This window comes from Anopheles arabiensis, chromosome 2 (assembly GCF_016920715.1).
Source record: "Anopheles arabiensis isolate DONGOLA chromosome 2, AaraD3, whole genome shotgun sequence".
Classification (NCBI taxonomy): domain Eukaryota; kingdom Metazoa; phylum Arthropoda; class Insecta; order Diptera; family Culicidae; genus Anopheles; species Anopheles arabiensis.
Window position 1 is genome coordinate 107168968 of NC_053517.1, and position 12787 is coordinate 107181754.

General features: G+C 44.1%; 2 protein-coding genes across 13 annotated transcripts in view; both read left to right on the forward strand.

The window, feature by feature from the left end:
- Positions 1-12787, forward strand: part of LOC120893498 (neurocalcin homolog) — a 115118-nt gene that overhangs the window by 50685 nt on the left and 51646 nt on the right. The window lies entirely within an intron of this gene.
- LOC120893497 (neuronal calcium sensor 2) overlaps positions 1-12787 on the forward strand; it is an 86053-nt gene that overhangs the window by 40405 nt on the left and 32861 nt on the right. For 5 of the 6 annotated variants that reach the window (XM_040295426.1, XM_040295423.1, XM_040295425.1 and 2 more), the window contains one exon: positions 6843-6956. In XM_040295426.1, coding sequence (XP_040151360.1) covers positions 6846-6956 — 111 coding nt within the window. In that variant the 5' untranslated portion in view covers positions 6843-6845. Of the gene's footprint in view, positions 1-6203; positions 6355-6842; positions 6957-12787 lie in introns of those variants that run through there. The other variant, XM_040295422.1, reaches the window with a different exon arrangement.

Here is a 12787-nt window from a genome sequence, read left to right on the forward strand (position 1 = left end):
ATTTCCAAAGGCTGGAAGGAATGCGAATGGGATGGGTTGGTATTTTTACAAACCGTAGGGACGTGTACCCATGTCAATAGGCTCGTACAAAAATAATCGGGGATAGTCGGGCGATACATTATGTGATTCACTGGAGCGTCTGGCTAAAAAGGTGCTGGTTTTGGTTGTGAGATAAGGCAGGATTCTTTTATTTTTATTCAAGGTCATACACGGACAGACAGTATAGTTGCGTTGACGATATGTGAGTTGAATTTAAACAAGCTTTAAGCTGACGCATTTGTTTCACTAAACTGTAGTTTCAATCTAACCAACCGGGTAGTGTTGTGCATCATCATTTTTCCATAGATATTTATTGCAATCTCTAAACCGAACTAACGTTGCATTTGGTAGGGTAAATGTACCTATAGTGGTGGTAGTACCAATAGTGGTGGTATTGCACTAAAATGCGGTTCATACTTAAAATTACAAGTAATTAAGTTATTTAAGTTAGTGTGAAATGTTCTTCAGCCTTTTACAAAGGGTTTAAAAGTTAAATGGGGCCATTCCGTTACTCAGTTACCGAAAAATCCATTATTTTGTTAAATGTGTCAACATTTTTCTAAAATCCTTAGGATTTCATAACGATACTCATTTTTCTGTTAACGTTCTAAACGACCACATAACCACGCAATTACTAGTTTTTCAACATAACTGTTACGTAATGTTATTGTTTTACTAAAATTATTTGCCTTTTGACCATATTTATGCATTTTTAAGTGTTTTTTACCATAGTGCCATTATAGGTACACAAAACAGGCATGTTCCTATAGTGGTTATAGTTATAAAATCAATAAAAAAAGGTCGTTTTAGATTTTTTCGGGGAAATTTTTGACATGTCGTACTGTTTTCACTAAAATAAGCAACAGAAATGAGTTTTATGTAGGTAATTTACCAAAAACAGGCCGAAATTCGCTTATATGGCTGAATGAAAACTTGACTTCAAATCAATCACACTCTTCCGGGTGTAGGTTGATGACAGGTGTGATGCAGTACTTTAGTCAATAGTTTCATTGATCAAATTTATACATTTTTTTACGATCAAATTACGCAAGAAACCTATATTATGGCAGTAATCCTTGCTATTCATACGAAAACAGCTTCGAAACTAAGTTTCATTGTTATTATACACCGTTTTTGATGCATCTTTGTTTATCACCACTATAGGAACACAATACGACGACTATAGGAACCATACCCCCATTATAGGTACAACGAAGCAGTCACAAAAATTTGTATTTTTTTCGTAAATTTGATGTATTTCATGATAAAAATGGTTGTGATTGCGTAGATAAAACATATTCCAATTGCTATGTGTTAAAATATTCAGAAATTATCCTTCCTAACACTTTAAATCCATTAAAACACATCGGTACCACTACAAATTGCACCACTATTGGTACATTTACCCTACACTTTGTGAATTGTCAAGTAACAATCATTTGTAACTCGGTGCCAGTGTGGAATCCTCATCCTCCGGAACAGTGTTTTAATCTCGATGCTTATCTATCGGGGCTGTGCGGTGGGAACTGATGGTGGAAGATATTTTTCCTTCGTGTGACCAATTTCCTTCTTGCTGGAGCGAACGTGTGCTGGTCAAGGGCCTTCGAATAGGGCATGTTTAATTCAGCTCACGTACAATCATTGACACTTACCCGGTTGCAAATGGGGCAGGAGAAAAGTGTACTAAAACAAGGGGAAGCGTCAGTACAAAAAATATGGTAGCATATCCTACGAGGAACCATAAACTGAGTACAAAAACGGAAACCACACTTTCCCATCGTTGTGAGTTTGTTTCGTTGGCTTTTGTCGGACACAAACACACACACAGACACACATCGTCCAGAGGTGTATAGTTTAACCTCTTTGTCGGGCGTTTTGTCTTGCCAGCAGTGAAGAGAGGACCACCACGGTATTGGGACGCTCCATTGGCTTCGGTTATTTATGTTTCGGGCTTTCCTTGGCCCCGGAGCCCCGAGACTGCTGAACCATGTTCGGTGTTGCCAGGTCCCTTGGGATATATGGGTCATTGAAGGTGGTTTGGTACGCTTGCTGCTACGAAGATGACCATTTCCCTTGGGTGGCTCCCTCAAGGCGGCGCAGAAAGGATTACTTTCGACGTCCTGACGTGATTGGAAGGGTTCTCATTGCAAACGGTGAAAATTGTTTGGCTCTGATCCTTTGGTGAGCCAATGCCACACCGATGGGGTGGTTGTTGGTGGTAGCAAAAATAGAATGAGAAATTATTTGTGATGAAACAGTGCTTTCGATCATGCTAAACGTACCCACACGCACACACACACACACTCTTCGGGGGGAAAGTGAGAGATAATCAAGATGGATGTTCCGTTTGTGAAGGAAATTTGCATGGATTATTTATTCACTATGCTAATGATGTGGTGCTTCGCTTTGCTTATTTGGCATTGATGGGACAAAGTTGAAGGTTGATCTTGTCCGTTACAAAAGCCAGCCATGTTATATCCAACAATACATTTTATGGTCAAATAAAAAAAGTAACACCGTTTTATGCTATTGGCTCTTTTCGATTGCATAACTTTGCCATTGTTTTAGGGACAATTTACAAAGCCTGCGAGAACAATAAAACCGTTTCGTTTTTCGTGATACAATGTACGAACATTCATCAACACATGGTGTGCCGTACAAGAGGTTGAAACGATTGCGCCGCAAGAGCTTTCGGCGCGAAGGAAAATAAAAACCTTAACAATATATAGCAAATTGAAAAACATTTAAGCTAGCAGGCTTTTTCGGGTGGTGTGAAACAGAATATTTTCCAAAACCGTGTTGCTTTTTCTGTACCTTTATAGGGAGCGGGAAGTGGGGAAGCGGGTTGGTGTGCGGGGCTGACGCAGCGGAATGGGTATGCAGAATTGCTTAATTTAATTTTCAATTTATCTCTTTGTTTCTCACTTCGCTCCGTGTGCAGTTTGTCGTGCAACAATTCGTTCAATGGGAGGGAAAAAAATAAACATTTTGAATGTCATTTGTGTTGCAGAATAACATGCGAATCTGATTTTAATGTATGGTGTTGGCAGTTGAGATTTATTATCGTGGAAAATGTGTTTGCAACGAACTCTCCTCCGAATGGAGGCGCATGGTGGTTGTTGAAAAAGGACACAGATAATAATTTAATTTGTTGAAGTTTTCGATAGTTGATAGTGTGGAGGAAAAAAGTGACTCTTTTGGTTGTATCATAAGAGCTGAAAGAATACTCTCCTTTTTTCTCTATTAGATAAAAAGCATGTTTATAAAAAAATGGAGACGCCTAGCCGCTCTCATGCGAACTAAGAAAACTTGACACAAAACGCGTTGCACAAAAGGGGTTAAATGTTTTGTCAGCCCTGTCGTGTGGGAATAAAGGCTTAAAGCAGCAATGACCCATTGTCTGATTGCTTGCATTCATCGCGCAATGGTGCTTTTATTGCAACCGACGAACCGTTTCGGCGAACCCCGAACCGTCCGCTCTGGGGCTAACTGTTCATTTAGTTTTGCTTATTGATGGGAGTAAATTGAATTTTTATCTACATCAGCGAATCGAACAAACGCACCAAACGCGCGTGTACCATCGGCTCATCAAACTGCTGATGCTTGCTGTATGGATTGATAAATGAAAGCCTTAGTGTACCGTTGTGTGCTTTACAAACGGGACGGGAAGCTACTGGAGCGGAGCGGCCTATAAGCCGACAGGCCTCCCCGCCCCTTCGTCAGCCTTTTCTAATTCATCGATACTGAAGTGGACCTGACGAAACGTTGGTAAACGTTGGCCCAGGATGGTGCATTTAATCCCACTGGCGTTAGCAATCCACCTACACTACCCCACACTGTGCGGGCGATTGCAAATTGGAAATGGTTCGTGTGCGTGTGCGCGCTCCTCCGTTACGAAAATCCCAAATGGGCTGACCAAACCAAATGAGATCGGTCCGGCTAGGGTACAGCGCTCGGGACAGCCGGGGACGGAGGTAAAGAAATGAGTATCTCTTGGTGGCTCCAATTGCCGTGAGAGAAAGCGAGAGAGAGCGAGAGCGCAAGTGAGAGGCTAACAGAGAATAGTGTCAGTGAGGAGGGATTGACGGGAAATCGTTTTTCAATTTAGCAACAGTTCCCACTAACCAGTACGATGTGCCAGGTCCGACGCCGGGTGGTTTTTCCCTTCCGTCAGTGGTCGATTGACTATTGGAAAACCCTACTTTCCCCGAGCGAGTAGTTGGAGCGGTTTTTGGCTGGACACTGGGGGCCGTGTGGGGTTGCGCTTGTTGAGGTTCGTTTCGATTTACCATTCAAAACATATTCCATTTGGAAATCCTTGTTTGGTTTGCTATCGGAACGGCCAAAGCGACCGAAGGTGATTGGTGCCGAATGTCACTCGGTGTTCCTGCGATGGTGTTTTAGTACCACCGCCAGTGGCTTTGGGTGCTATCCGTGGCGCGGGTGACGAGCGTGACAGATTGCTGGCAATGCAAATTTTATGTTCCTGTTTGTTGGAATACGTCGTGTTTTGTTCTAATCTTTCTCGAATGTGGTTCTTTCCTTTTTTTTTGCGAAACGAACTGCACCGAGCTGCACACAAAATCGTCCATTTGGTCGTTATGAGGTACTGATTTTGTAGCGCTGTTGCTTTTGGTAATTCGTGCAATACTCTAAAGCTACCACCGCGAAATCCCGTGTGGATCAGGTGAGCAGAATGAATTCATTAAGCCATGGCGAGATTATTAGTGCGTAGCGAAACTGAAAACCACCGTGATGTGTTTAGCCATCCCGGGTCGGTTGATCAATGCCCACTGATGTGTGCGGTGGTTACCAATGGTAGTAGGATGTTTTCAGTGCATGACTTCATTAAGGAGAAGTTATTTGCATCCAATTGTGTATGCCGTGTGGAAAATAGTTAGTGGAAAATAGACTTTTCGTTCAATTATACGTTAAAAACGTTACTTCCATAGGTTTATTTTTGGCACATTGCAAAAGGTTTTCCACCCGTTGCATTCACCGATCCGATTTGCTGAACCAGGCACTTCGATTTTAAATCCTCAAATAAATAGCTCGAATGGGGGAAGAAAAAACACAATGTTAAAAATAGCACATTGGATGCGATTGCGACCAATACACTGTGGACCGTGCTCCGAAATGGGGACATGATTCGATTTCACTCGCATCGATACACGCGGGATCCATAGCAAGTGTGTGCTGCAAATAAGAAACGAAAACTGACTTTGATACGTGCAAGACGAGATTACTTCCATTGGATGGTTGATTGTGTGCGCCTTTTGCGATTGAAAACGAGTGTGTTGATCGGTAACATGCCGTTGCATTGTTTTATTAGAAGATAACATTCCCATTTTTCCTTTTTCAGAAGGGCTGTTTCTTGTTACAGCAGCTCTGTTTCTGTTCGAATGGTTTTTGTTCCACGAAACCTTCTATTTGTTCCACGCTAGCTAGAATGTTCTGTTGATTGGGACAGCATTTGATGGAACAGAAAAGGATACTTTGGGCGTAATCGGATTAGGGCGTGAAAGGGACGGGGGGCTGCTGTTCGTCACTTTCTTTTGCTAAAGTACACTTTCTCGTGCGGCATAAACACTACAGCCTTATTGGCACACTGAAATTGAATCGATTTTGGCAGGGAACAACGTACGAAACCCTTGCCCATTATATTGTTGCGCTTCGATGGCAGGGCTATAGCGGACGGGGACGAATCGTTTTGGTGAATAGGGCAGATCTCTTCTTTTTCCTCTTCCGTGTGCACTTCGAGAAGTTTTCTTATCTGATAGCAACCGTTTGTTGTAGCAACGATTTTATCGATCCGGAATCATTCAGTACTTCACTTTTCAGTATTTATCTTCCACGTTTTTCTTTCCTTTATTATACTATTCTACTTCTTCTTCTCGTCCTCTTTTTCTTCTGCTCCTTCTTCTTCTTATTCTTCTCTGTTTTATCTTTCCATTCTCTCGTCAATTTGCAGTGGGATGATTTTTGGTTTCGCTTAGCGCACACTTGCACAGCACTGAATAGAACACTCGCACCAAAATAAAACAGAAGGCGACTCATCATCATCAAACTGAAAAAAAACATCACATCACAGATAAACATAGGCACTTACACTTACCGATCACGGCATACCGCAAGTGGCCGCCCCGAATGTCACTACTCAAAGCAGGCGGACGAGCGTGGAGCCGCCCCGGTGCGCTGCTACGTTGGGTGGCCCTTTGCCTCCTGGTTGGCGGCACGGTGGCCGATCCAACGGTTGGCGATCCGTACACTAATCCGTTCACACGCGAGGACGATGATACGTTGCTTTGCGTGAAGGTGGGAAAACAAAACACACACACAGAGAGACTGAAACACGCTTTGCAAATTTGCAGCCAGTGCATGGAGTTGTTCTTAATCAAAGCAGTGGCGGAGAGCGGTTTCTCCCGTACCATTTTGTATCCTTGATTCGTTCAGCATGTTTGCATGGAATTTTGTTACATTATCGGACGGCGCTTGGGTTGCTTGGTGCTTGAGGGATGCTTATTTAACCACGTATAATGTAATTGGATCTACTTCAAAATATCTTGAAAGTTTGTGCGCGTGTTTATCATTTGTCTTACTGTATGGCAAACATTATTCAACATTTCGTTGTACCATGGCAATGCGTTGTTATTTTAAATTTTATTCGTTTGTATGCATTCATTGTGCTTTAATTTATCTGGAATGTGCAATTTCTGGCATTCATATTATCAATATAATATTTGATCGATCGATGAGTGTGATTCTGACACTTTTCTTCTCGTTGTTCTTCTCCCACCAAACAGGACATGGGCTGCTTAGGTAGTAAAGACCGCCTGTCCAAGGAGGACATGGACTTTCTCAAATCGCACACCCGATACGACGAGTCCACAATCAAGGAATGGTACAAAGGCTTCAAGGTAAGTGGTGTAAACGTTTTGGCGAAAAGCCCATCATCGGCAAGCGTTGACTTTGACGCAATGATGGTGCGCCAAGAGTATGTACAGGTGTTTAGGCTGATCGGAGAGGGAAAACAGGGGGAGGGGGCTTTCCCACTTTCAAATGAAGTGTTTTTCCTTGCCGTGTCACGGTCGAGCGCATCTAATTTCCCAGCAAACAGGGCGGTGGGTGGGTGTTTTTTTCTACTTCTCTCCAATCTAGCCGCACGAAACGCTGACAGATCAAAGCCTTGTCTGTCTTTGTAATCGCTCTAGCTCGCTTTGTCTCATCACGCCGGGGAGCGCTGTGCGGGGGAATGACGCGTTCTTGCACGAGGCAGTTTGATGGATTTCATTTCACTTTTATTGTGTTTGAGTTTCAGACCGTTCGGGCAGTTTTTTCTCCCTCTGTTGGGCAGCAGCAGATGAAACAAATGAAGGTAGTCCCAGTGTCGCGAGGCGTAATTGAATTTAGCGTAAAAGGAAGTTGGGCCGTTTCTTTTTTTTTTTTTTTGGTTGCTTCGTGCCAGCGGCAAGGCTTGACAGCTTGCCCGGAGTCATCATCTTGCGGACAAATGTCCTTAAAATGCCTCGATTTCGTCGGAAATTGGGTAAATGAGCGACAGCTGCGAAGGACCGAAAGATGGCGATGGTTTCCTTTGATATTGGCTTCCAGTGTTGTGTTTTGACAGCGACAGCGAGTCTAATCGAAGTGTCTTATTAGCCCCAGGGAGGGAAATTGGAAGCGTAGGAAAGAGGGAAACGAGAACGTTTGAAGTAAAACACTGCCGATCGTCAGCAGTACCTAATTGAAATTGAAAAACAAAGAGGTTGCTTGCAGACACTCCAAAAAGAGACGCGAGACACAGTTCTGTGTAATTCCATTACAATGAGAGTCTTCTTGATATTGGGCAATATTTTCCCGGCCATTTCCTTTTCCAGCAGGCACACCGTGTACCCACATAATTAATTTCGAAGGTAATCTTCGCCGAAAAGGCTCGGCGCGGCTGGCACTGGCATCACTTCTTCCCATTCGGGGCGATAGATGTCTAATCCTTCCGATATCACTTAATTGAAACCATAAATCAAATTACACACCACGACGCTAATACTGCTGCTGCTGCTGCTGCTGCTGCACGGCGCCAAGGTATCTGAGCCTCCCTCTTGAGCTTGGTTTGCTCTTTTGTACGCACGTGTTCACAACCACCATGTCGCGCGTATATATACAACCGGGGGCCCTTGCCCGCACTATGGCAGCAGATCGTTTGCGAAAGCGTCGGTTTGTGCTATCTATGTTCCCTGTCAGGTTTCAGTCATCCCATTAGGCATCCCAGTGCCCAGCAAGATGTAACGATAGCGAGGAGAACAAGCGAGCGAGCGTTCGCGCGTCCTATGGCAAACATAATCAGCTACAATCAACTTTGCGGGTAATCCAGGGTACGCGAAGGTTGGCATCGCCGCTCGTGAAGAAGCAACTACTCTTATTCAATTAACAAAGTTCCCTTCAGTAAGTACCGGAGGGTAACACACGCCTGCATTAAACTGACGAAGGTGCATTCGTTGATGCAAGCTGTGCAAGGCTGCGAGAGCGAGTGAGCAAGAGAAACAGAGATAAGGAGCAGCAACGAGAGCAGAAGCCAGGGTTCGCACATTCAAACAGAAGCGCACTGCTGTTCATTATACTACTAACCGAGCACCGAGCAGATGAACGGATGAAGATATGTGAAGGAAGGGAGGGGTGCAAAAATGCATTGTGTTAGGCAAAGTTTGCTCTTATATGGAGAAAAGTTTCGCCTTTTCTGTCGACGCCATGAAAAAATCGTAAAGCAAGCGAGAGATCCCCCTTCCCCTCCCCTGGGTTCTCTCTTATCTTTTTGTCTTTTGTATCCCTGGTGCCGTGACCAGGATTCACCGCGCGCTGAAACTTTCGCTCGCATGCATGTGTGCGGTGAATATTATGGTGATTTTAAGACTCGTTTTTGCTCTCTTTCGAGTATCGCATTTGCTTCATCTTAAACTTCATCTGGTGCCGCTCGAATGATGCCGCTGTCGGCGAAGACAACGTTCCTTGAATGGACTACTGAAGATGGCATTTATTTTTCTTCATTTCCTCAGCTGCATTAACGCACGCTTAGCACATACGAACTCCTCACCCACATGCACATGTATGTATGCGCACAATCCTTTTTATGATTGTAAGTGTGTGGTTTTCGAGGATTTAACTTCTTTTTCGTTCCATCAGACATAGGGCAGATGTGTACGTTGTGTGCGTGTGTGAATCGACTCTTCCTGCACATCGTTTTCGCTTTCAGCGCGCCCGGGCTAGGCTCGTTCGTTGAAGACTCTTTTAGATCACATCTTCCATCCATTTCCGAGCCGCCGTTAAGGTTTTGCACTAGTGACGAGAGGCAAGTTTTTCTTCCAGCTCGTTAAGGTCTATGTAAGGTTGAGTGTGCGGAGGTGGTGGTTGAGAAACGGAAAGATTGTAATGGAATTTCGATGAAAAGAAAAATCTCTACCAACACTTTACGGCACTTGCAATGCGGGGGCATGTTCAATAGTTAAAAGTTTTTCCATCCTCTCGCCGGGCAGCAGCTACTTTTCCGGCACCGACGTGTTTTGTGATGAGTTTTCAGAGTTTTATTTTTTCGTTCTTTTTAACTTGCTTCGTTTCTAAAGAAGGCTATTTTAGTTTGAAGTTTTAAAGGTAACTTTTAGTTTGAATTGTTTGAAACATGTAAACGGGTAATGTGAGTTTCTTTCCTTGCTTGTAGCAAAATCGCTTGTTTTTACCTCTCGTTAAAGACGCTCATATTGAGCCAGTTTCGCCAACTGGAAAATGAACTGTGCTGTAATCGGCTTTAAGTGGTTTGGTTTCAAAATTGCTGCCATTGGAAGAATGCCAACTCTGCACAATCGGTGGTGGCTGTTTCCATTTCCCAAATGTTTCTGTGTGTGCCTGTGTGTGTGTGCTTTCTGTTTAATAGAAAACCGGATGAATTGTAGCACCATCCGATCGACGGGAAACGATACGGCTAACACTTTTTATCCCGCTCGTACAGAGAGGGCACACTGGGAATGTGATTAAATTTTCACGTTTCCTCGATCGATGTCGGCGTTGATGATGATGGTGGATGCTTGGGACTTGCCCCGGCGTGTGTCTTATCGAGGTTCATTGCGATGATGAAAAGGATATCGATCTGAAGGGTGCGTGATGAGAACGGGCGGCAAGCGAGCAAGCGTGCGGATAATAGATGGCCAACTGTTGAGCTACTGCTGCTGCTGCTTCATGCGGCCGGGACCTGCCCGAGCACAGTACTCGTGCACTGTTCAATAATGAAAATTTAATTTCGCATCCTCTCTCTCTCTCACACACATTCCACCCACAGCGGATGCCTGAGGATGTTTTCGGGATCGTTGTGGACTGTTGACGAATGAATTTCCCTTTTTTTGCGGAAATGCAAATCATGACATTGCTATGATCTGTGGAAACGGTCTTTCTTTCTGGCGAAAGAAAGCAGCTAAAGTGTGAAAAACAAATGAAATGGGATAAGGTTTAGAACTGGTAAATGGCTATGAAAATTGGCGAGAAGTAGGATGAAGTTTCTATTTTTTATCGGTAAAATGAGCTTTTGCTTGAAATTGGTCGCACGAAAACCCTTGAAACACGAACATCATCGTCTTGCTGCTGCATTTTTCAAAAGATCCGTTCTTGATAAAACTATTTCCGTTCTGTAGGATCTGACATTCCGATGACCCGAAAGCTCAATGTTTGCTTCTATAAACGATGGTAATTGTTAGGGCGCTTTCGACGGTGGAACAGTGGATGTAATTTCGGATCAATTTAGCTAATCCGTTAATCCGTTGGGGGGGGGGGGGCATTTCTCTCGGTAGTTGTCGGCACATTCTGTGAGCCCCTGTTGTTGGTGGAACAAAATGAAGCAAACAAAGCGTATGGACAAAATGCAAAGAAATAATTTGACATTTTGTATGACACTGTTTTCTGTTTATTTTATTTATTGCAGTTTTAGTCGAGAAAATCAATTCCAAATATTTATCCATCATGTTGCTGCTACAGTTTGCTGCTGCAAAGCTACCCCACGCCGAAAGCACGTAAAAGCTGGTGTCGGACAGCGCCCGGAAGGGTGTGGCGGTGAAAGTGTGTATAAAAAGCATTAAACGTAATTTGATATCCCAATATCAACGGACGGTCGTTGTCCGCTTGTTGCGCCAACCTCTTCTGGGCGCACGAATTCTGCAAACCATTTTTACACCAGTTACGTGGGCTGTGGCACGACGAGAGTGAATTGTGTGCATTAGGCGCCGAACCGAAACACTAAACATCCTTTCTGTGTTTCTTCCTCCCAGTGGTGCAGCAAGTACTGTGACTGTGTGTCTTTAATGTGTTGGTAATTTTACGTACGACGACTCTGTGTGTGTGTCCTTCTCTGGGTGAGCTTTAATCCTGCTCGCAGACATTGATACTGTTGGCCACTCGCCACCTGTAGTCGTAGGCCCGTGGTGTTCGTACGGGGAGTGGGAAAATAGCGGTCGGTTTACTTTATTTAGCTCAAGATAGGCTCATATTACGGTAGGCTAATTAAGAAGTGCCTACCGTCGCAACTGGAGATGCTACCGACTAGCTCTCATAGACAAACACACACACACACACACGCAAGGAGAGAGCGGGCTAATTATAGCCGACTGTAGGACGGTATCATTGGGTATTTATCTACGAATTGGCTACCGTTTGCGTTTGCCTCGACTGGCCCGGCGTGTGCACTGGTTTTGAAGGTGGAAACGGTGGAACGTTGAACCGTAAGATTATAATTTTCCCGCACAGGCGGATGGCTAATTGTGATGAGTATTGCTTTCGGAAGCTTGAATTAGGTGCTTAAAGAAAATTGTAAAGCTTCGTTGAAATTCTTGCGTCATCTCATGTGCTTTCCGTGATGTGTCTTATCGAAAACTTGCTCTGCTGACGTCATATATTATTAAAATAATATTCCCCTCAGAACAGATTAAGCCAAAGCGATTTAAATCAACAGGCTCTATTCGCACGTGTTGCCTGGTATTAAACGATCAGTTTAATCAGGTCCCTGGCCAGCTTTAAGTACACAGAAAACAGCACGCAACGATTAACAAAACGTGTACCGTCACGATTTATGGCACATGTTTTTTGTTTTAAATAAATACTTCACCAAACCAATTCCGCTTGAAGCGCACTGATTATTTTATGTCCATTACAATTGACAAATGGAGGAGAGGAGGCGATGATGGTCGGCAAAACAAAAAAGAGGACACAATTTTTTTGTTCTCTCCACAGCACGCGCGCGCACGCCTGTGGAGCAACATTTCACGGCTTATTGATAAATCCAATCACATTCGCAGCCACGCGGTTCTGGCCGGGTTCTGCTTGTTTGTGTAATGCACCGCAGCACACATTGCACTGAGAGGTACAAATCCACTTCACGAGCCGTTGCGCCCGGTTAAACCTCAACATTGTTCAGCTGGAATAATTTATCGGTTAGACACAGAACATGATTACCACTCTCGCAATCCCACCTGCACACTCCTATCGGCCTATATCGAGGTTGGATATGCACCTTGCCCATGACAGTGTAGCACTGCAACACCACCCAGCACAGGGTGTCAGGCGTGTAAGGTCAAGCCATCACACACTGGTGGAGCATGGCAAGCTGGATAGAATTAGCAGGCCTTAATGTTGCTGCTCTGTGTCACTCTTTCATCGGACTTACAAAAGGATCTACGGTACGGTTTAGCACCACCGACCATGAACGTCTTAGCATCGC